The 25,891-nt window shown below is 39.7% G+C and overlaps 1 protein-coding gene across 2 annotated transcripts in view; it reads right to left on the bottom strand.

The window, feature by feature from the left end:
• Positions 1-24,176, bottom strand: part of LOC118398365 (leucine-rich repeat-containing protein 1-like) — an 85,705-nt gene extending 61,529 nt beyond the window's left edge. For both annotated transcript variants that reach the window (XM_035793642.1, XM_035793651.1), the window contains exon 1: positions 23,578-24,176. In XM_035793642.1, coding sequence (XP_035649535.1) covers positions 23,578-23,736 — 159 coding nt within the window. In that variant the 5' untranslated portion in view covers positions 23,737-24,176. The remainder of the gene's footprint in view (positions 1-23,577) is intronic.
• Positions 24,177-25,891: the final 1,715 nt, after the last annotated feature.

Below are 25,891 nucleotides of genomic sequence, written 5' to 3'. Positions count from 1 at the left end.
GTCCCAGACGTGCTGAATGGGATTGAGATCTGGGCACTTCACTGGCCATGGCAGAACACGGACATTCCTGTCTTGCAGGAAATCATGCACAGAACGAGCAGTATGGCTGGTGGCATTGTCATGCTGGAGGGTGATGTCAGGATAAGCCTGCAGGAAGGGTACCACATGAGGGAGAGACCCTGGGCATCTTTCATTTGGTGTTTTTCAGAGTCAGTAGAAAGGCCTCTTGAGTGTCCTAAGTTTTCATAACTGTGACCTGAATGACAGTCTTAAGCTGTTAATGTCTTAACGACTGTTCCACAGGTGCATGTTCATACATTTTTTATGGTTCATTGAACAAGCATGGGAAGCAGTGTTTAAACCCGTTACAATGAAGATCTGTGTTTGGATTTTTCGAATTATCTTTGAAAAGACAGGGTCCTGAAAAAGCAACTTTTCTTTTTGTGCTGAGTTTATTTTTTACTACATTTGAAAAAAAACTCTAAAACCCTGGTTTCGTTTTATCATTATGGGTTAGTGTGTGTAGATTGCTGAGGAAAATGTGTTTTAGAATAAGGCTGTAACGTAACAATGTGGAAAAAGTCACTGTAGGTAGTCACTACCAAATGTCATTTTGGGTGAGTTTGGACATTTACAAGCGAATGTGAACGACATTGTTCAAATGAACAAAGTTTGATGCATGCTTGTCTGAAGGAAGAGCAGTACTATATACACACAGTCTGTGTGGAGTCTGGGCAATGGGCCTGCCTGCTCTCAGAAGATAGGGGAGGAGCGGACGGGCCTAGAACTGAGAGGAGAGGGGCAAAAATGCAAGGGAATCAAGCTGCAGTGGCAGCTGCACATATTACTCATCTAACAGGCGTCGACTTCTCAAACATGTCAAAGCTAACACACTATGATGCCCCGTGAGCTTATTAATTCAGCCACTTACTTAGATATGTTTAACATTTTTAGATTTTCATGCTTAAGAAATATCGTGTTGCGTTTTTTAAACGCAGATCTAAAATGCTTCTTCTTTTAATTTAATCTCAGCATCAAACTCATTTTGTGCTTCAGTTGCACTTCTCCACTCAGATGAGAATTCACAAATGGGCATTCTATCAAAAGACAGCACTCTGACTGGTTTAGCTACTTTTCTCAGTATAGCCAGCCTGGTAATATGCAAGATTGACTTTAAGCAAAACATTTTTAAAAAGTAACTGGTTACATTATTTTTATGATAAACATTAGAAATATGATGGACATGCATCGTTCTTTGCAACAATAAAAAAATACCTTGCTTTTTGTAAGCTTATTTACTGTTGAAAATGAAGCTATTTTCTGTCGACTGTGTTGCACTAATGTATTTCTTGTGAAGGAAAACTATAGTTGCACATCCCTGATCACTGCAAAAATATACTTGACTTTCAATATAAAACACAACCCGTCAATACACAGCTGGACTCACCTGCTCCCGCCTTCTCCCGTTGTACTATTTACAAACAAACATGTAACTGGCTCAACTGTTCTGGGGAACTACGGTAAGCTTCATAATGTAAAATAATATTACAGGTGAAAATGAAGAACGCAATCTGATTTATCTAACGTATTGCACAAGTATCTACAAATATAAAAATGCATTGGAAATTTAAAATAAACAAAATAGTTTAAACGCTATTGAAAAACCATCCCGTGGCTATTTCTAAATACCCTGGTATACCGCCCAAGCTGAACCTCGACACCAGGGATGTGACATTTAAAAAAAAAATTGTTTAAACTGCCACATTTACAATGCAGATGGTTTATATTGCGCATCCAGCAGAGGGAGAAAGAGAGTGGCGCATGTAGCTTGTTGTTATCGTTCAATCACGAGTCAAACCAGCACTAGGCTTCAGTTATAGAGCCTCTGTGTAGTTATTAGGAGATATCTAGGCTAATTAAAGAAAGATGGAATCAAAATGACAGAACTAAAAGTTAAATGAGAAGGACAAGCTACAACACCAAAAGCCAACAGGTAGGCTACTACTTAATCATTTGAATGGAGTGGTTGTTATTTTCTGTAGGATTCGGGAAGGGGAGAAAGCACACAGTTAAACGTTATGTAGTCTCAATTAGTCTACCTAACGCTAGCTTAACTAGCTTCTCTCAATTTGATGCAGTCAAGACAGGTACTACATAATCAGATAAATACCTAGCAAAATTGAGTGTACCAGTGCAAGTTAAGTTCGCTGCCATCTCTCCCCCACCCTGCTCACCTCTTCATTCACAACTGCTCCGCCCTCAACCATAAGGCTCTCCAGAGGGTAGTGAGGTCTGCACAACGCATCACCGGGGGCAAACTACCTGCCATCCAGGACACCTACACCACCCGATGTTACAGGAAGGCCATAAAGATCATCAAGGACATCAACCACCCGAACCACTGCCTGTTCACCCCGCTATCATCCAGAAGGCGAGGTCAGTACAGGTGCATCAAAGCTGGGACCGAGAGACTGAAAAACAGCTTCTATCTCAAGGCCATCAGACTGTTAAACAGCCACCACTAACATTGAGTGGCTGCTGCCAACACACTGTCATTGACACTGACCCAACTCCAGCCACTTGAATAATGGGAATTGATGGGAAATGATGTAAATATATCACTAGCCACTTTAAACAATGCTAACTTGTATAATGTTACTTACCCTACATTATTCATCTCATATGCATATGTATATACTGTACTCTACATCATCGACTGCATCCTTATGTAATACATGTATCACTAGCCACTTTAACTATGCCACTTTGTTTAGATACTCATCTCATATGTATATACTGTACTCGATACCATCTACTGTATGCTGCTCTGTACCATCATTCATTCATATATCCTTATGTACATATTCTTTATCCCCTTACACTGTGTATAAGACAGTAGTTTTGGAATTGTTAGTTAGATTACTTGTTGGTTATCACTGCATTGTCGGAACTAGAAGCACAAGCATTTCGCTACACTCGCATTAACATCTGCTAACCATGCGTATGTGACAAATAAAATTTGATTTGATTTGACATTTAAGCTGCTGCGCTGCTTCAAGACGGTTAATAAAGTAGCTAAAATGTCATTTTTTCCTCCTCTTACTATTATTACGGCATTGTTGTGTTATTTGTTATATGATGTTTGGGACCTGTTAGTGGTAGTTTTGTGACAACTGCAGTGATTAAAATTGTACATCCAAAAAGATTTTAAAAGGGGGTTCGCTGGGGATTTTTTGTTATGTTAAGGATCCCAATTACGTTTAAACGTTTACTGTAGGCGCACTTGATCTTGCACGTCCAACTAGGAGAAGAGAGGAACGCTACTTCACTTGAAGCAGCAAAATCTGAGTGTGTGAACAAAGCAACAAACATTTTAATACAGTAGGTAGGCTAACACAGACAAGGCAGAAACAATCATTTCCAAATAATCTGCGGGACAAAAAATACAAAATATCTTCTAGAGGTCGACCGATTATGATTTTTCAACTCCGAAACAGATACTGATTATTGGAGGACCAAAAAACCCGATACCGATTAAATCGGCCGATTTTTAAAAATATATATTTTTTGTTTGTAATAATGACAATTACAACAATACTGAATGAACACTTATTTTAACTTAATATAATACATCAATAAAATCAATTTAGCCTCAAGTAAATAATGAAACATGTTCAATTTGATTTAAATAATGCAAAAACAGTGTTGGAGAAGAAAATAAAAGTGCAATATGTGCCATGTAAGAACGCTAACGTTTAAGTTTCTTGCTCAGAACATGAGAACATATGAAAGCTGGTGGTTAATTTAAACACGAGTCTTCAATATTCCCAGGTAAGAAGTTTTAGGTTGTAGTTATTATAGGAATTATAGGACTATTTCCCTCTATACCATTTGTATTTCATTAACCTTTGACTATTGGATGTTCTTATAGGTACTTTAGTATTGCCAGTGTAACAGTATAGCTTCCGTCCCTCTCCTCGCTCATTCCTGGACTCGAACCAGGAACACAATGACAACAGCCACCCTCGAAGCAGCGTTAACCATGCAGAGCAAGGGAAACAACCACCCCAAGGCTCAGAGCGAGTGACGTTTGAAACGCTATTAGCGCACGCTAACCTGCCAGCCATTTCGCTTACACCAGCCTCATCTCCGGAGTTGATAGGCTTGAAGTCATAAACTGCGCAATGCTTGACGCACAACGAAGATCTGCTGGCAAAGCGCATGAAAGTGCTGATTGAATGAATGTCTACGCGCCTGCTTCTGCCTACCACCGCTCAGTCAGATACTTAGATACTTGTATGCTCAGTCAGATTATATGCAACGCAGGACACGCTAGATAATATCTAGTAATATCATCAACCATGTGTAGTTAACTAGTGATTATGATTGATTGTTTTTTATAAGATAAGTTTAATGCTAGCTAGCAACTTACCTTGGCTTACTGCATTCGCGTAACAGGCAGTCAGTCTCCTTGTGGAGTGCAACGGTCGTCATTGCGTTGGACCAGTTAACTGTAAGGTTGCAAGATTGGATCCCCCGAGCTGACAAGGTGAAAATCTGTCTTTCTGCCCCTGAACGAGGCAGTTAACCCACTGTTCCTCGGCCGTCATTGAAAAAAAATGTGTTCTTAACTGACTTGCCTAGTTAAATAAAGATTAAATAAAGGTTTAAAAATAAAAAAGACAAAATTGGTGTCCAAAAATACCGATTTCCGATTGTTATGAAAACTTGAAATCGGCCCTAATTAATCAACCTCTAATATCTTCCCAAAGTTGTCAGTGTGACCCCCAGCTCCCGCCCGCAGCATGAAGAAAAATCAGCCGTGCCGCAATGATCTCGGTCTGGACCCGCAGCCCTCTAAACCACCCTCCACACCATGTAGACAGAAACTCACAAATAGGTTATACTTAAACCGTTCTCCACTAAGTCAATATTTGGAATCTAATTGGGTTAAGTCAGACTGAGGGATAGCCTAATGACTCCAAACTAAACTTCTAATTTGTCTCTGTACCAGTTTCTTTACAAAAAGAAGAGCAACTGTTTAAAAAGAGAAAATGGTGGACCTCCCAGGTGGCGCAGTGGTTAAGGGCGGTGTTTCCTCCGACACATTGGTGCAGCTAGCTTCCGGGTTGGATGCGCGCTGTGTTAAGAAGCAGTGCGGCTTGGTTGGGTTGTGTATCGGAGGACGCATGACTTTCAACCTTCGTCTCTCCCGAGTAGCTACTAACAATTGGATACCACGAAATTGGTGGGGGGGAATGGCAACAAAATAGAACAAATCTAATAGACACATGCACAGCATGGTTAGCGTGATGTGCTAGTTTGGTCTGTGAGCTAGGCTATTTGATCATCACTAAGTCAATTTCATGATTTAGGCTATAACATAGTGAAGTTTGGTGTCTACCTTCTCCCTTGAACATAATATTACCCAAAAAGGTATTAGCTTGAAAACTGAAGTCAACCAAAACTAGCCTACATTTAGCTTAACCTAGGCATTTTCCTGTGGCCTAACAAAGGTTGCCTAAACAACTGTACAAGCATAATTAAGACCAGTCGAAGTCACAGATCCTCAAGGAAGACTTGTTCAAACAGCTGCCAAATTAATTAACCTCACAAACTACTGGTACTGACTCAGTCTCTAAATGAGGGACCCCAAGAGGACACACTAACCAACATGGCTAGGGGTAAAAGGGAATGTCAAACATTCCAAGCCATTTGACATGGTTACCTTGTACAACATCTCTGCTGGCTCAGTTTTTAAAAGGGGGAGATTATTACATAGATGAAGGCGTTTAGGTCTGGTCTAGCACGCTAGCCTAGATCTTTAAAACTTGCATATTGGAGAAAGGGGTCCGGTTTTGACTCGTACTGTCTTTTGTAGATTAGGCTAAGTTAGCATGACTTAACATAAGACAATGGCAATAAACTTCAGGTGTGATGCTAGGACTAGAGTACAACAGAACAAAGAAACAATCATGTTGACCCATAACAATATTATCCCTTTCATACTAAGACATTTTTCCACAAACTTTATTACACAATCAACTTTTTTTCTGCATTTTCTTTATATCTGAAAGGTATTGACAGTATCAAAGCAAAAGTTTGTATTTCCACAAAACAACCAACCTAGTAATCATTTCGGTAAAGTTCTGCCTACGGCTTAGTATGAAACAGCCGTAATGCCGAGGCGGCATTGGCATGCACTAAGCTCTTAAACTCTTGATGGTTGCTAGGTTAGCCCGTAAACAATCCTCCTACAGGTTCTAAACTTTGCAAGGCATGTCACTTCACCAATCTCTTCGCATAGCCTACCACTAGGGCCTACCACTGTTATTCAAGACCAGAAGCTAGGATATGCAAAAACTTGATAACATTGGATAGAAAACACTGCGGTTTCTACAACTGTTAAAATAATGTATGTGAGTATAACAGAACTGATATGGCAGGCAAAAACCAGAGGAAAATCGACCCAGAATTTTTTGGGTCAACGGAAAAAAAAGTTTTTTTAACGTCGGCTTTCAACTAGATATCGGGCCGATACCGATGTTGGCATTTTTAGCTAATATCGTAATATTGAAACTCACTCGCTGTTAATGTATGCCAGTTAGGCTCTACACCCCTTGTAAAGCAGATTAATGTGCTTAATTAAGAAGTTAATTGGCCACTTTAGTTGTGATACAAACCTTATTAAAGGCGACTATGGTTCAAACAAGTTGCAAAAAAAAGCCATTGTTTCTTATGCTGGGCATCATTCAAAAGTGATAATATATAATTCACAAGTGATAGGCTAATATTGTCACCCATCAGGCTATTCTTGATTTAAATCTTGTCTTTACATATACTAAATAACATATGCACCTGTATCGAAACAGGGGCAGTGGGAAAAATAACATGTCATCTCTGCACTTAAATAGCGAATGGTGGATGCTTTTCCCCCTGGTTTATTTTTATTCCAGCCAGGTTGCTTATATTTACAACAGGAGTATGTGCTTAATATTAAGAAAGTTAATAAATAAAATAAAAATCATAGGCCTAGTCTATAGAAAGATGGGATCCACTTTAAGAGGCCATCAAAACTCTGTATTCTCCCGCAATTGCATAACCTATAGAAATGTTGCACAACATGAGCTCAAGGGCTCTCATGAAGTGTTTGATTAGATTTTGAAGATCTTTGCATTGATGTCTGAGTGATTAGAGGGACAATAGAGTGCTAAGTACCAGGCAGTTAGCACGTTTGGTAGGCTACTAATGACCAGTAGTAGCATCAGAGCTTGGAGAAGCCTAATTACTGTGACTAAATGGTCATGTGGACTTTGACTGCCTTCATGACTCGTGACCTCCGGTGTGTGGGTAATACGGTCACCACAACAGCCCTACCCACCACTTTTTTCTTAACCACAACTAGATGGATGCATGAAATCATTTATATGGAAATAAATATCCCTGAATGACTGAAATATTGGGATAAAGTAGGCAAATGCAATTCAAGGCATGTATCAAATTGTTGCTTACTTAAACTCCCAAAGTCATCCACTCGTTGTAATACATTTGAAGCAATAGCCTACCCGCGTGTGATCAACTAGATTATAAATGCAGCACCGTCTTGATTAGGACAGTACCATCATGCTGCGAGACAAGCGTGGGGACTCAGATTTTTGTTTTCCCCCGAATCTCCATTTGGATATTGTTTAGGCTACAATTAGGCAGGGAAAATGTTACCTAAATTGAGGTGAGTGCTGCCCATGATCATCTTGTCTAGTATGCTCATTTATTAGAACATTTTGCCATGTTATGGAGATTAACTAATGGATTATTTTGCTCTACACTCGCAGTCGCCTAGTAGCCTAGGCCTACTCCCGACCAAAAGCCTGTGACTTCACCGAGTTGTTTGATAATCAATTAATGTGGTTTTGTTTCACTGAATCTCTGTCTGTATAGACAATTTGGTTAATTGGTTTCTGGTTAAGCAAATAAGTGAAGGTGGTATACAGTGCATTCGGAAAGTATTCAGACCTCTTGACTTTTTCCCACATTGTTACGTTACGCATTTTAAAATGGATTACGTTGGAAAAAAATACAATCTACTCACAATACCCCATAATGAAAGTGAAAGTAAATTTTTTGCAAATGTATTAAAAACAGAAATACCTTATTTATAAGTATTCAGACCCTTTGCTATGAGAGCAGGTGCATCCTGTTTCCATTGATAATCCTTGATGTTTCTATAACTTGATTGGAGTCCACCTTTGGTAAATTCAACTGATCTGGGAAAGGGTAGTAAAAAATGTCTGCTTCATTGAAGGTCCCCAAGAACACTGCAGCCTCCATCATTCTTAAATGGAATACGTTTGGAACCACCAAAACTCTTCCTATAGCTGGCAGCCCAGCCAAACTGAGCAATCGTGGGAGAAGGAACAAGTGGTGACCTCGCTGACCAAGAGGTCAGAGAGGTGACCAAGAACCTGATGGTCACTCTTGACAGAGCTCGAGAGTTCCTCTGTGGAGAACCTTCCAGAAGGACAACCATCTCTGCAGCAATCCACCAATCAGGCATTTATGGTAGAGTGGCCAGACGGAAGCCACTCCCCAGTAAAAGGCACATGACAGCCCACTTGGAGTTCGCCAAAAGTCACTCAAAATCTCTCAGACCATTAGAAACAATATTCTCTGGTCTGATGAAACAAAGATTGAACTCATTAGCCTGAATGCCAAGCATCACTTCTGGAGGAAATCTGGCACCATCCCCACTATGAATCATGGAGGTGGCAGCATCATGCTGTGGTGATGTTTTTCAGCGGCAGGGACTGTAAAACTAGTCAGGGTTGAGGCAAAGATGAACGGAGCAAAGTACAGAGAGATCCTTGATGAAAACCTGCTCCAGAGCGCTCAGGACCTCAGACTGGGGCGAAAGTTCACATTCCAACAGGACAACAAGGCTAAGCACACAGCCAAGACAACGCAGGAGTGGCTTCGGGACAAGTCTCGGGAATGCCCTTGAGCGGCCCAGCCAGAGCCCAGATTTGAACATCTCTGGAGAGACCTGAAGATAGCTGCGCAGCAACACTCCTCATCCAACCTAACAAAGCTTGAGAGGATCTGCAGATAAAAATGGGAGAAACTCCCAAATAAAAGGTGTCAAGCTTGTAGCGTCATACAAGACTTGAGGCTGTAATCACTGCCAAAGGTGCTTCAAAGTACTGAGTAAAGGGTCTGAATACTTATGTAAATGTCATATTGTAGTTGTTTTTTTATATATATAAATTAGCAAAAAAAAAATCTAAAGCCTTGTTTGTGCTGGTAGAGATATATATATATATACACATACACACAGTGGGACAAAAAAGTATTTAGTCAGCCACCAATTGTGCAAGTTCTCACACTTAAAAAGATGAGAGGCCTGTAATTTTCATCATAGCTACACTTCAACTATAACAGACAAAATGAGGGGAAAAAATACAGAAAATCACATTGTAGGATTTTTAATGAATTTATTTGCAAATTATGGTGGAAAATAAGTATTTGGTCACCTACAAACAAGCAAGATTTCTGGCTCTCACAGACCTGTAACTTATTCTTTAAGAGGCTCCTCTGTCCTCCACTCGTTACCTGTATTAATGGCACCTGTTTGAACTTGTTATCAGTATAAAAGACACCTGTCCACAACCTCAAACAGTCACACTCCAAACTCCACTATGGCCAAGACCAAAGAGCTGTCAAAGGACACCAGAAACAATATTGTAGAACTGCACCAGGCTGGGAAGACTGGCTGAATCTGCAATAGGTAAGCAGCTTGGTTTGAAGAAATCAACTGTGGGAGTTATTATTAGGAAATAGAAGACATACAAGACCACTGATAATCTCCCTCAATTTGGGGCTCCACGCAAGATCTCACCCTGTGGGGTCAAAATGATCACAAGAACGGTGAGCAAAAATCCCAGAACCACACGGGGGGACCTAGTGAATGACCTACAGAGAGCTGGGACCAAAGTAACAAAGCCTACCATCAGTAACACACTACGCCGCCAGGGACTCAAATCCTGCAGTGCCAGACATGTCCCCCTGCTTAAGCCAGTACATGTCCAGGCCCGTCTGATGTTTGCTAGAGAGCATTTGGATGATCCAGAAGAAGATCGGGAGAATGTCATATGGTCAGATGAAACCAAAATATAACTTTTTGGTAGAAACTCAACTCGTCGTGTTTGGAGGACAAAGAACGCTGAGTTGCATCCAAAGAACACCATACCTACTGTGAAGCATGGGGGTGGAAACATCATGCTTTGGGGCTGTTTTTCTGCAAAGGGACCAGGATGACTGATCCGTGTAAAGGAAAGAATGAATGGGGCCATGTATCGTGAGATTTTGAGTGAAAACCTCCTTCCATCAGCAAGGGCATTGAAGATGAAACGTGGCTGGGTCTTTCAGCATGACAATGATCCCAAACACACCACCCGGGCAACGAAGAAGTGGCTTTGTAAGAAGCATTTCAAGGTCCTGGAGTGGCCTAGCCAGTCTCCAGAACTCAACCCCATAGAAAATCTTTGGAGGAAGTTGAAAGTCCATGTTGCCCAGCAACAGCCCCAAAACATCACTGCTCTAGAGGAGATCTGCATGGAGGAATGGGCCAAAATACCAGCAACAGTGTGTGAAAACCTTGTGAAGACTTACAGAAAACGTTTGACCTCTGTCATTGCCAACAAAGGGTATATAACAAAGTATTGAGAAACTTTTGTTATTGACCAAATACTTATTTTCCAGCATAATTTGCAAAAAAATTACAAAATCCTACAATGTGATTCTGTATTTTTTTTCTAATTTTGTCTGTCATAGTTGAAGTGTACCTATGATGAAAATTACAGGCCTCTCATCTTTTTAAGTGGGAGAACTTGCACAATTGGTGGCTGACTAAATACTTTTCCCCCACTGTGTGTGTGTGTGTGTATATATATATATTTTTTTTTATCTACCTGCCACAGTGGCTGGTGGACCAAAACGTGATTTTCCCTACCCTTACTGTGTTTTGTGAATACTCTTGATTCCCCCATTGTGGCCAATTCAATTGCGGTCACTGTTACCGGTTTGGTAACAGAGTGAAGCACTTTAATAACTTAATAATTCATAAACAAAATAGTTATCGGTAAAAACGCTAACTTTTTTTTTTTTGGGGGGGGGGCTCAGCTTTAATAGTGTTAACTATAACACTATTAAATATTATTATTTAATCATGTTAACTATAACTACATTTGTAGGTCTACCTTTACTTGGTACTTCTGTGAACTCTCATAATCCTTCCTGAAAATATCTTAAAGATATGTCGGTTTTTGGTTTTTAAAAAATGACAAGACATTAGGCAACATTTCTTAAACTTACAGTAGGCAAATACTTTCTGAAAAACGTAATATAAAATGTTGATATTAATTGTCAGGGGCCGTTTCTTCAACATTATTGTGTTGGTGTATTTTTAATATCTTAAGATGTTTTCTAGTATACTTTTTAAAGACCCCTTTCCCCATCTGAGTGACCAGAAATCAAAGCCATTGCTTTTTACACATTTCTGGGATGTAACACGGTTGAAAAATGTATCTATGCCTTAATTTCCCCCAAAATATAGACTCCTAGCTTTCATTTGAAACCAAATTTGAAATGCTCCTATAAACTTCACATTGCTGCTCATGGGTCCTATTACATGGAAATGACCAAATGTAAATACTATAGGCCTGTCTTGTGTTAAGGCAAGTGTTACATCACCACATTGATAGCAAATGTGATGGGACCACACAATGAGCAGAGCACATTACAGTTCAACAGTGATCTGGAGAGTTTATTCTGTTTGACTCGTCTTGCACTCACTCAGCTAGCCTCGATCGTATTAGTTACATGCCAAGGAGCACCATCAACTATGGTTGTGGTCTTTCTTACAGCATGGCATGCAAAGCAAGGGAGCTCCCCTCTTCTACTCTCACAGAAAGATATTAAATGAAAGTTTAGAGAATGATGAATGGGATGAAAAAGCACATTTTCTCCATGTTCCCTAATGTTTTACCTTGGGTCATTTCCATGTAAAAATTACCCATGAGCACCAACATGTGAAGTTCATAGTCGTATATCAAATTGGGTGTCAAATGAGAGCTACGGGTCTACATTTTTGGGAAATGAAGACAGAAATACAGTAGCAATAAAAAGTTTGGACACATGTACTCATTCAAGGGTTTTTCTTTATTTTACCATTTTCTACATTGTAGAATAATAATGAAGAAAACTATGAAATAACACAAATGGAATCATGTAGTAATCAAAGAAAGTGTTGATCAAATCAAAATATATATTTGAGATTCTTCAAATTAGTCACCCTTGCCTTGATGGCAGCTTTGCACACTCTTGGCATTCTCTCAACCAGCTTCACCTGGAAGGCTTTTCCAACAGTCTTGAAGGAGTTCCCACATATGCTGAGCACTTGTTCGCTGATTTTCCTTCACACTGCAGTCCAACTCATCCCAAACCACCTCAATTGGGTTGAGATCAGTTGATTGTAGAGGCCAGGTCTTCTGATGCAGCACTGCATCACACTAGTTCTTGGTCAAATATCCCTTACACAGCCTGGAGGTGTGTTTTGAGTCATTGCACTGTTGAAAAACAAAATGGGGATACCTTGTCAGTTGCACAACTGAACACATTCAACTGAAATGTGTCTTCCACATTTAACCCAACCCCTCTGAAGCAGAGAGGTGCGGGGGGCTGCCATAATCAACATTCACATCTTCAGCGCCCGGGGAACAGTGGCCAATGCTCTAACCACTAGCGCAAACCAGATGGGATGGCGTATCGCTGCAGAATGCTCTGGTAGCCATGCTGGTTAAGCGTGCCTTGAATTCTAAATAAATCAGTGTCACCAGCAAAGCACCCCCACAACTCCTCCTCCATGCTTCATGTTGGGAACCACACATGTGGAGATCATCCATTCACCTACTCTGCGTCTCACAAAGACACAGCGGTTGGAACCAAAAGTCTCCAATTTGGACTCATCAGACCAAAGGACCCATTTCCACCAGTCTAATGTCTATTGTTCGTGTTTCTTGGCCAAGCAAGTCTCTTCTTATTATTGATATCCTTTAGTAGTGGTTTCTTTGCAGCAATTCAACCAAGAAGGCCTACTCTGAACAGCTGATGAGATGTGTCTGTTACTTGAACTCTGTGAAGAATTTACTTGGGCTGCAATCTGAGGTGCAGTTAACTCTAATGAACTTATCCTCTGCAGCAGAGGTAACTCTGGGTCTTCCTTCCCTGTGGCAGTCATCAGAGCCAGTTTCATTATAGCGCTTGATGGTTTTGTGACTTGACTGACCTTCATTTTTTAAAGTAATGATGGACTGTCATTTCTCTTTGCTTATTTGAGCTGTTCTTGCCATAATATGGATTTGGTGTTTTACTAAATAGGGCTATCTTCTGTATATCACCCCTACCTTGTCACAACACAACTGATTGGTTCCAATGCATTAAGGAAATAAATTACACAAATTAACTTAACAAGGCACAACTGTTAATTGAAATGCATTCCAAGTGACTACCTCATGAAGCTGGCTGAGAGAATGCCAAGAGTGTGCAAAGCTGTCATCAAGGCAAAGGGTGGCTACCTTGAAGAATCTCAAATCTAAATTATATTTTGATTTGTTAACACTTTTTTTGTTACTTCATGATTCCATATGTGTTAATTTTTATTTAACTAGGCAAGTCAGTTAAGAACAAATTCTTATTTACAATGATGGCCTACGAGAAGGCAAAAGGCCTCGTGCGGGGACGGGGCTGGGATTTAAAAAAAATATATAGGACAAAACACACATCACAACAAGAGAGACACCATAACACTACATAATGAGAAAGACCTAAGACAATATAGCATGGCAGCAACACAACACATGGTACAAACACTATTGGACACAGACAACAGCAAAGGGCAAGAAGGTAGAGACAACAATACATCACACGAAGCAGCCAAAACTGTCAGTAAGAGTATCCATGATTGAGTATTGGAATGAAGAGATAAAACTGTCCAGTATGAGTGTTTGCTGCAGCTCGTTGCAGCAAACTGAAAAGAGGAGCGACCCTGGGATGTGTGTGCTTTGGGGACCTTTAACAGAATGTGACTGGCAGAACAGGTGTTGTATGTGGAAGATGAGGGCTGCAGTAGGTATCTCAGATAGGGGGAGGGAGGCCTAAGAGGATTTTATAAATAAGCATCAACCAGTGGGTCTTGCGACGTGTATACAGAGATGACGAGTTTAAAGTAGAATATAGAGTGCAGTGGTGCAGGAGCATTGGTGGCAAATCTGATGGCTGAATGGTAAAGAACATCTAGACACTCGAGAGCAACTTTACCTGCCGATCTATAAATTACTGCTCCGTTATCTAGCATGGGTAGGATGGTCATCTGAATCAGGGTTAGTTTGGCAGCTGTGGTGAAAGAGGAGCAATTACGATCCAGACTATATCACATCCGGCCGTGATAGGGCGGCGCACAATTGGCCCAGCGTCGTCCAGGTTTGGCCATCATTGTAAAAAATAATTTGTTCTTAACTGACTTCCCTACTTAAATAAAAGGTAAAATGTAAAAATAAAATATATAAAATAAAAAGAGAGGAAACCAAGCTTGGATTTAACCTTAGCCTGCAGTTTTGATACGTGCTGAGAGAAGGACAGTGTACCATCTAGCTGTACTCCCAAGTACTTGTATGAGGCGAAAACCTCAAGCTCTAAACCCTCAGCAGTAGTAATCACACCGGTGGGGAGAGGTGCATTCACCTTACCAAACCACATTACCTTTGTTTTGAAGGTGTTCAGAATAAGGTTAAGGGCAGAGAAAGCTTGTTGGACACTAAAAAAGCTTTGTTGTAGAGTTAACACAAAATCCAGGTTGATGTCTTCACTATTATTCTACAACAAAGAAAATAGTACAAATAAAGAAAAACCCTGGATTGAGTAGGTGTGTCTAAACTTTTGACTGGTACTGTAGGTTTCTCAACCATTGTCTATCTTAACATTTTGGCATGAGTAATTGTTTTTATTTCTGATCAAAGAGATTTCCATCTGGTGTCTTAAAAAACACCTACCAGAAAAAGTCTTAAAGTATTAGAAATAGATCAAAACACAATCAAATTGAAGTAAAGACCAACACATATTTAGTCTGAGAAAGTATTTGCCTTCTGTAAATTAAAAGAAACATTGCATTGTAATTCCATTACCAAAAACCTACATCTATATTTTTACATATTTTATTTCTCTCCCTCATGAGGATAATGAAAGTTCACAGAACTAACAAATAAAGGTAGATTTACCAATTGGTTAGTGTTTTTATTTATATACTTTTTTGTTTACAAATTAAGCGATTTAAAACTCGTAATTATGCCTTTCTTCATCTCTTATCTGTCCAGTTAATGCCGGCCCTTACTGAAACATACCCATGAGCACGCTCTTTCCATTGACTGTAACCAGTGTCCGCACCCACTGAGCGCCGACTGAATGAAAAGTAGTTGATACTTGGTCAGTTTGCCCTGGCCTTGATTTCAACATCCACAGATGTAGTAGTAATGTAATGCAAAAACAAAGTGTTGGAGAAGAACGTAAAAGTGCAATATGTGCTATGTAAGAAAGCTAACGTTTCAGTTCCTTGCTCAGAACATGAGAACATATGAAAGCTGGTGGTTCCTTTTAACATGAGTCTTCAATATTCCCAGGTAAGAAGTTTTAGGTTGTAGTTATTATAGGACTATTTCCCTCTATACCATTTCTATTTCATATACCTTTGACTATTGGATGTTCTTATAGGCACTTTAGTATTGCCAGTGTAACAGTATAGCTTCCGTCCCTCTCCTCGCTCTTACCTGGGCCCGAACCAGGAACACAACGATAACAGCCACCCTCGAAGCAGCATTACCCATGCAGAGCAAGGGGAATAACTACTCCAAGTCTCAGAGCGAGTGACGTTTGAAACACTATTATCTAACGGGTGGCATCCTTAAGTTTAAATATTCCTGTTACATTGCACAACCTTCAATGGTATGTCATAATTACTTAAAATTCTGGCAAATTAGGCGGCCCAAACTGTTGCATATACACTGACTCGCCGTGCAATGAACACAAGAGAAGTGACAATTTCACCTGGTTAATATTGCCTGCTAAACTGGATTTCTTTTAGCTAAATATGCAGGTTTAAAAATATATACTTCTGTGTATTGATTTTAAGAAAGGCATTGATGTTTATGGTTAGGTATACATTGGAGCAACGATACGCACTGCATCGATTATATGCAATGCAGAAAACGCTAGATAAACTAGTAATATCATCAACCATGTGTATTTTACTAGTGATCATGATTGATTGATTGTTTTTTATAAGATAAGTTGAACTTCTTGGTGACAGGGGGGCAGTATTGAGTAGCTTGGATGAATAAGGTGCCCAGAGTAAACTGCCTGCTACTCTGTCCCAGATGCTAATATATGCATATTATTAGTAGTATTGGGGGGGACTCAGAAGTTTCTAAAACTGTTTGAATGATGTCTGTGAGTATAACAGAACTCATATGGCAGACGAGGAAGTGAGAAATCTGAGGCTTGTGGGGTTTTTTTTTTTTACTCAGACCCTATTGTAGATACAGTGGGATATTGGTTGTGGGATGTTGCACTTCCTAAGGCTTCCACTAGATGTAAACATACTTTCAAACTTTGTTTGAGGATTCTACTGTGAAGTAGGGGCTCATAAGGGCGGTTTCAGCCAGGTGTCTGGCAGATTTCCACAGGCTCTGTGGCGCGGTCATTAGAGAGTTAGCTCTCGTTCCATTGCTTTTCTACAGACAATGGAATTCTCCGGTTGGAACCTTATTGATGATTTATGTAAAACAATATCCTAAAATATCCTAAAGATTGATTCCGTACTTAGATTGACGAGTTTCTACGGGCTGTAATGGAACCTTTTGAACTTTTCGTCCGACGTTCGGCGGGACCTGAACGCGCTTTTGGATTTGTTTACCAAATGCCCTAACAAAATAAGCTTTTTGGACATAATGATGGACATTATCGAACAAAACAAACATTTATTGTGGAACTGCGATTCGTGGGAGTGCATTCTGATGAAGATCAAAGGTAAGTGAATATTTATAATGCTATTTATGACGAATGTTGACTACCCAATATTGCGGATATCTTTTTGGCTGCTTTGTTGTCTGAAAGCTGTACTCAGATTATTGCATGGTTTGCTTTTTCCGTAAAGTTTTTTTGAAATCTGACACAGCGGTTGCATTAAGGAGAAGTATATCTCTAATTCCATGTATAATAGTTGTATTTTCATTAACATTTATAATGAGTATTTCTGTAAATAGATGTGGCTCTGCACAATCACTGCATGTTTTAGAACTACTGAATGTAATGCGCCAATGTAAAATTAGATTTTTTTTATATAAATATGCACTTTAGCGAACAAAACATACATGTATTGTGTAACATGAATTCCTATGAGTGTCATCTGATGAAGATCAAAGGTTAGTGATTAATTTGACCTTTATTTGTAGTTTTTGTGACTCCTCTCTTTGGCTGGAAAAATGGCTGTGTTTTTCTGTGAGTTGGTGGTGACGTAACAATCGTTTGTGATGCTTTCGCTGTAAAGCATTTTTGAAATCAGACCCGGTGGCTGGATTAACGAGAATTTTATATTTAAAATGGTGTAAAATACTTGTATGCTTGAGGAATTTTAATTATGAGATTTGTTGTTTTGAATTTGGAGCCCTGCACTTTCACTGGCTGTTGGCGAGGTTGGACTCTACCATCCCACGTGTCCCAGAGAGGTTATTGCTAGCTAGCAACTTACCTTGGCTTCTACTGCATTCGCGTAACAGGCAGGCTACTCGTGGAGTGCAATGTAATCAGGTGGTTAGAGCGTTGGACTAGTTAACTGAAAGGTTGCAAAATTGAATCCCCCAAGCTGACAAGGTAGCACGAGGCAGTTAACCCACCGTTCCTAGGCCGTCATTGAAAATAAGAATGTGTTCTTTAACTAACTTGCCTAGTTAAACAAAGATTAAATAACGGTGTAAAAATATTATTTTTTTAAATAAAAAAATCTAAAATCTGCTAAATCTGTGTCAAAAAAATACCGATTTACGATTGTTATGAAATTGGCCCTAATTAAATCGGCCATTCCGATTAATCGGTCGACCTCTTATTTCTACCTTTGTGAACCTATTCAGGATGCACTATGAAGAGAATGACAATCATGTCTACAATTATGCTTTTCTGTGTAGTACAGATCAGGGATCCATGATGTAATTCCACTACCATAAAACTCTGTTACTGGGTGTAAATCCAGTTCAATAAACTGACACCCCATTTTTCTGAAGACATCTTTGTTTTTTGGAAATCGTGGTCCATAAAAAAACTGAGATTTTACCGTAATTCTGTTACCAAACTTTGCATCTGCACAGTTCTTCCAGTAACTGCCTTGTCAATGCCATATTGGCCTAGACATTAGTCATTGGACTAAGGAGTCTTCTGTACAGGGGAGTTCTGTTAACTTCTTATGGCTGGGGGAAGTATTGAGTAGCTTGGATGAATAAGGTGCCCAGAGTAAACGACCTGCTACCCAGGCCCAGAAGCTAAGATATGCAATATTAGTAGATTTGGATAGAAAACACCAACGTTTCTAAAACTGTTTGAATGACATCTGTGAGTATAACAGAACTCAAATGGCAGGCAAAAACCTGAGAAAAAAATCCAACCAGGAAGTTGGAAATCTGAGGTTTGTAGGTTCACGTCTTTGCCTATCCAATATACAGTGTCTATGGGGTCATATTGCATTTCCTAAGGCTTCCACTAGATATCAACTGTCTTTAGAACTTTTTTTCAGGCTTCTACTGTGAAGCGAGAGAGAATGAGAGCTGTTTCAACCCTGAGAGGTAGCTGCGTTCCTTTTCCTTTCTAAAGACAAAGGAATTCTCCAGTTGAAACATTATTGAAGATTTATGTTAAAAACATCCTAAAGATTGATTCTATACATAATTTGACATGTTTCTACGAACTGTAATGAAACTATTTTGACTTTTCGTCTGGCCTGCGCCTCATGAATTTGTGAACAAAATGTGCGAACAAAAAGGAGGTATTTGGACATAAATTATGGACTTTATCGAACAAAACAAACATTTATTGTGGAACTGGGATTCCTGGGAGTGCATTCTGATGAAGATCAAAGTGAATATTTTTAATGCTATTTATGACTTCTGTTGACTCCACAACATGGCCGGTATCTGTATGGCTTGTTTTTGTGTCTGAGTGCTGTACTCAGATTATTGCATGGTGTGCTTTCTCCGTAAAGCTTTTTTGAAATCTGACAGCGGTTGCATTAAGGAGAAGTATATCTTTAATTCCATGTATAACAGTTGTATTTTCATCAACATTTATGTTGAGTATTTCTGTAAATTGATGTGGCTCTCTGCAAAATCACTGGATGTTTTGCAAGCAAAACATTACTTAACTTCATATGGCTGCAGGGGCAGTATTGAGTAGCTTGAATTAAAAGGTGCCCATTGTAAACGGCCAGCTCCTCAGTCTCAGTTGCTAATATATGCATATTATTATTAGTATTGGATTGAAAACACTCAAGTTTCCAAAACTGTCAAAATATTGTCTGTGAGTATAACAGAACTGATATTGCAGTCGAAACCCTGAGGAAAACCTAAACAGGAAGTGGCTTCTATTTTGAAAACTCCATGTTCCATAGCCTCCCTTTGCTGGATTTAAAGGGATATGAACCAGATTCATTTTCCTATCGCTTCCTCAAGGTGTCAACAGTCTTCAGACAGTTTCAGGCGTTTATTTTGAAAAATGAGCCAGAACGATAACATCGTGTCAAGTGGTCACATGAGTTTTGCTTGCGCAACAAAATTTGGGCAGCCATTTCCTTTCCCTCTCCTACTGTGAAAGACATTTGCGGTTGATATATTATTGATTATATATTTTAAAAACAACCTGAGGATTGTTTATAAAAAACGTTTGACATGTTTCTGTGGACATAATGGAAACTATTTGGAATTTTAGTCTGCGTTGTCGTGGCCGCTCTTTCCTGTGGATTTCTGAACATAACCAACAAACGGAGGTATTTTGGGTATAAAAATCATCTTTATGGAACAAACGGAACATTTGTTGTGTAACTGGGAGTCTCGTGAGTGAAAACATCCGAAGATCAAAGGTAAACTATTAATTTGATTGCTTTTCTGATTTTTGTGACCGAGCTATCTGATGCTAAGTGTACTTAACATAATGCACCAATGTAAACTGAGATTTTTGGATATAAATATGAACTTTATCGAACAAAACATGTATTGTGTAACATGAAGTCCTATGAGTGTCATCTGATGAAGATCATCAAAGGTTAGTGATTCATTTTATCTCTATTTCTGCTTTTTGTGACTCCTCTCTTTGGCTGGAAAAATGCCTGTGTATTTCTGTGACTAGATGCTGACCTAACATAATCGCATGGTATGCTTTCGTCGTAAAGCCTTTTTGAAACCGGACACTGTGGTGGGATTAACAACAAGTTTATCTTTAAAATGGTGTATAATACTTGTATGTTTGAGGAATTTTAATTATTAGATTTCTGTTGTTTGAATTTGGCGCCATTGACTTTCACTGGCTGTTGTCATCTCAGCCATAAGTAAGAGCCCCGATTCTCAGTCTGAACATTAACACTCATCGCCTGTGGTATGATTTTGGAAGCAAAGGGACCTTATCTTCCATATCAGTGAGATATACATTTTCAAAATGCAAAAGGTTAAATTGATATGCACCTTTACAGAGTTAGGGTTCCCACACAGCCATATTTCCATGTTACAGTGCTTATTTATGGAAAACAGTTGAAAGACAGGGTGGACTCAGGGGTCATGTTAATGCAGAATTAACTTGTTAAATCTTGCTGCATGTTGTAAACGCAGATCTAAAATACTTAGATAAAATGCAAGATTAACTTTCTGCAAAACATTAGGAAATGTAGCTGGCTACATTCTATGATAAACATTAGAAATATGATAGCCATGCATCATTTTTGCAAAAAGGACTGCTTATTCATTGGAAGCTCATTTACATGTGTGGTTGCCAGCCCAATTGCATTGCACTTCTCGTCATCTGATGAAAATTAAGCTTTTTTTCTGCCGAATGTGTTGCACCAATGTATTTTCTGTGAAGGAAAACTATTTGCATTCCCCAGATCACTCAATTTAAGCACTCGATTGACCATAAATACTGAAGTGAAATGGTTAAAATGCAGATAGTTTGCACTTGTGAAATGAAAATTATAAAATGTATCTTTCATCTCTCTCTGGGTTTTCAGAACTTTCCATCAATTCGCAAGTGGCCAAAAGTCACTGGAGAAATCATCCGAGCGAGGGAAACAGTGTCCCTCTGTCTCAGTATATGTAGCCCATGTATTTCATGCTGTCTGGACCAAAAGAGTATAACATATTGCTGCCATAGCATTTGATTGATTGATGCCAGCAAGCATTTGGTCTCCCTTGATTAAAAAAAATATTAATTAGCCAATCAGCATTGAGCTGAGCTCAACTATGGGTTGTCCAGGTGCAGCAAAACACCCCCAAAGGGAGGCCAGTTGGGATTTGGCTTCAGACCAATCAAATCACTTGTCTGTTTCTAGTCTGCTTATGTTGATGTCCTGCAGTAGCTAGCTTGCTAAATTGGCCCTTTCCTAAGCCATGGATGGAGATGGGGATTTGGACTTGTGGTTTTGACTTAATTCTCTGTACAGGCCAATGATTAAGACAGTGTTTCTTATCTAACCATAAGTGAATATGTTGTGCCACTGGCCTGAGACAATTGAAGTTCAATATGTAGCCTAGTAGGCTCACATTACCTAGCCAGCTAGCTAACTTAGCTGGTTCATTGTTGCCCATGGGAGGAAGTCAGGCGATCAAGCATTTTAGCTAGGTAGCCTGTGACAACAAAAAATAAAAGTGTACTGTATCTGTATGAAAGATCCATAGACCGTTGACAACATGAAAGAGAGGAAGATGGCATTGGCATTCAACTAGTCTATAAGTAGGGCGAGTCATCACCCACACACACACACAGCCACATGTATTTTGCAAAATTGATTAGACTAACTGTTTTTGGTATCTTTAAAATGTGTTTTCAGTGTATTAAACTAAGCACATATAGCCTTGATGTTTAAATGTTTAAGTTGAAATATTACTGGAATAGCTGAGGCTGTGCTCCTGTTCTCTTTGTGCTGACTCTGTTTTTCTAAATCAGAAGTTGTTTAGTAAACTGTTGAAAACATTAACGTGCTTGACCATGCCGCAGGTGATATAATTGTTTGCATGCAATATTTGCTTTGTGGACTTCACCGGACAGATCTTGTGCTCTCCGGTTTTGTGATAAACAAAAGTAGATGTAGTTGAATTCATTACGCCACTGTGACTTGTCTTTTTGTTGCCACGGTCTTATTGTATATCACGGCGGTGTATGAACTAATGTGTTATAGAGTAAACAATGCCATTATCACAATGTAACAGTATAATTTTAAACCGTCCCCTCGCCCATACCCGGGCGCGAACCAGGGACCTTCTGCACACATCGACAACAGTCACCCACGAAGCATCGTTACCCATCGCTCCACAAAAGCCGCGGCTCTTGCAGAGCAAGGGGAACTACTACTTCAAGGTCTCAGAGCTAGTGACGTAACCGATTGAAACGCTATTTAGCGCACACCGCTAACTAAGCTAGCCGTTTCACATCCGTTACAACAACATAGGTTGTAATATGGCTTTTTAACTGACTTGACTTCCTTTGTGATGCTCCTGCTACTGTTTATATGGAGTATTTGGCTGTTTTGTCTTCCATAGACAATTCACCTTTAAGCAGAATATGTAAAGGTCCTTGGACTATAAGGACTAAAGTTAAGCTCCTTTAGTCCATTATTGGGCTAGGCCTAACTGTTGTAGTCACTTCAAAACCACAGGGCCAGAGATACTCATCATTGTGACAGGCCTATTTCACTTTTAATCTTTCGAATACTGACAACTACCATATAGTATACACATAGCCAGATATGTGTGACAATCAAGTTGATCCTAATGATTGGTTATTGAATAAAGAAGTTTGCAGCTGATTAGTCTTCGCTCGTTATAATAAAGATCAAATAGCATGACAGTAGAAAGTGTCATTTTTGTAGTAGGCGATGTTTTGCAGTTTGCATAATGTCAAATAATAAGGCGTGCGCATCATTCCACGTAAAAAAATCTGTCCAAGGAAAATGCCTACGACATACGCGTTCCCTCTCTGTCCTGACGAATGGCGATATTGCGTAATGATGTCACCCCTGAGATGCAATCATGTACCTAACGATCTGTTTAAACTGCAGGTTATGGTCTTTTCCATCACATGAACAACAACACGTGGCCATTGGTTACATTTAAATTACAACTTATGTTTTTTCCTGACATGCCAACATGTAAACCTTATCAGTAAACTTCGCATTCTACAGGTTTAGCTTAGCAGCTAACTTAGCCAGTTGGAAAACATTCTGCTTACCTTGGGCAAGTCACTGAGTTGGTTAGCATCCAGCAAAAGCTCCTCCAAACTCCGACTGTAGCGGTAGATCTCATCCGGAACGTATAACAGAGAACAGTGCCGCTTATCGATCAATTCAACATGACGATTGCACCGCCACAGGGGTATACACTGAAACATCACGGGGTGATGGCAAAATCCGTTCTTAAAAATAGCCCGAAAAGACGTCAAATAAAAGAAACGGAAGGCGCAACTGAATACGGACAGCTACTATTCGAACTGAACTAGCTAGATGGCTTGCCAAACACCTTCTTGCTATTCGAACGAATTTTCAAAGAAAACAAACATCGAAACCACCTCCACAGGCGTAAATAAATTGCACTGGACACCATGGAATACATACGCCGTCTATCTCACTTTGAATAGTTGTAGACACCTGATTTTCGCTTGGTTCTTTATCCTTTAATCACGTCGCCACTGGGATGTTAGTAGTTTTTTTAATCGTGTCCAGAAAACGATCACATCTCTGTTTTATTTCGTGTAACCTACTGTTTTCCTTGTCCCAGAGTTAATTTCCTCTCAGTCTGACCCGGAACATTCACTCCCTCATTCCAATCTGACGTCACCAATCCTAACCGCTCCCCCCTTTGTATATCTCCCTCCCCCTCTAGAAAAGTAGAAGCCAGAGAGGATTATAGATAGGCTTCTGATTCATTCTTCAGTTGGCCTACTGTACCTCAGCTCAGTGTTATTTTAGCCTGAAATAGCCTACAGTTATATATATCTTTTGACCTTTTTTTATACAGTTTATTCTGGAGTTATACTTTAGAGTCGGTAGGTAGAGTACAAATAACTAAATAACATTTAAAAAATGCATTTCAGCATGGACGATTTTTTTTTAAATAAAGCATTTCTCTCAAATGTCAACCTGTCTTTATGGTCTCCCTGTCTGAATTGAACATGTAAACCTGGGGTGCATTCAGTTTGGTTCAACGTTTGATACGTTTGATGGTTTGTAGTGTACTGAATTACCAAAAGTGTGTGCATCATTTTTCGACGGCCTTTGAGGTAGGGCTACGTTTGCTCCCGTTTGGTGGGTGTGGCGAAGTCTGGCCTAATCAATATGGGTGTGACCATCAGAAATCGCAAAACTCATGCAGCCCACATGCACAACCGCCCTCTGGGCCACAATCACACTGTTCTTCACTGGTCGTTGAGTATAGTAGTTTCATTTGACTTGTTAAACACCGTCCTGTCATGCTGAATGCACCCAAATGTATGTCCATTTATCAAAAGTAATGAATACAAATATAGAACCCATTTTCTAAATAGTGAGGGTGTAGTGTCTGAACTCAAGTCATTGCTTGCCTTTGTTAATCAGGATTAATAATTAGTCTCCACTTGGTGAACATCTAGGTCAGTGGGTCTCAACCCTGGGGTACTTGTGCCCCTGGTGTTATATGGTATACCCACAGGTGATACTTGGGAAGACTCAAGAGCATAGGCATAATGATCAGTTGCATATGATGGGATACCTTGGGTAGAGCAGAATGTGATTAGGGTATACAGTAACCAAACATTTTGAGAACCACTGCCAGTTGACAAAATGAGAGCCTTGATAATATGATGGACATGACTGACTTGCCTCTAATTTTCTTATCTTATCCACTAAGAGGCGCTAGTGCCTACTTAATGACAACACTAGCACCCTGAAAAGAACGCTCACATTATGTCCACAAGTGGATGTAAGGCCAAAAACAATCATGCATGGTTTATGAAATTTAAATGGGAATTTCACCCTGGCTTTGCCACGGCATATAGTCATTACTATATTAACAACATTGTGTTTTTATCAAAAACATCACAATTATCCAAACCACAAGCTCGGACTAGCACATTTTAATTTCACTGGTAGAATCGGGAAGTTTCGACTCCCTGTATATTGGTCTGCTCATAGTGAACCACAAAGTCCGGCATTCATAGCTAATGCTGATACCGCCCGCTAGGTAGAAGTGGCATGCAAACAAACTTGAATAATAGAGTTGTTTACCTCGAACGACCAACACACAGTAAATCTCAGAACTTCTCCAGGCAAGATTTTTTGGAAAACGTTTGTTTTTCACTGTTTGTCATCATGCTCGTATAATGTTCTGTGCCTGGCTGTGCTAATTACAAACAAGCATAAAAATGAGTTATCTTCTACCTACCAGAGATTCACCCCGATTCTGCCAGTTGCTTGGGCTATCAAGACTCTTACAAAAAAAGATTGCTGTTTTGAAACTGCAGTAAAAGTGCAGTAACTCCAGTCCACTGTGGTATTTTGGACTCAGCAATT

Source organism: Oncorhynchus keta, chromosome 2 (assembly GCF_023373465.1).
Source record: "Oncorhynchus keta strain PuntledgeMale-10-30-2019 chromosome 2, Oket_V2, whole genome shotgun sequence".
NCBI classification, from domain to species: Eukaryota; Metazoa; Chordata; class Actinopteri; order Salmoniformes; family Salmonidae; genus Oncorhynchus; species Oncorhynchus keta.
The sequence above is the reverse complement of the archived record's forward strand: the minus strand, read 5'-3'. Positions and strand labels throughout refer to the sequence as shown.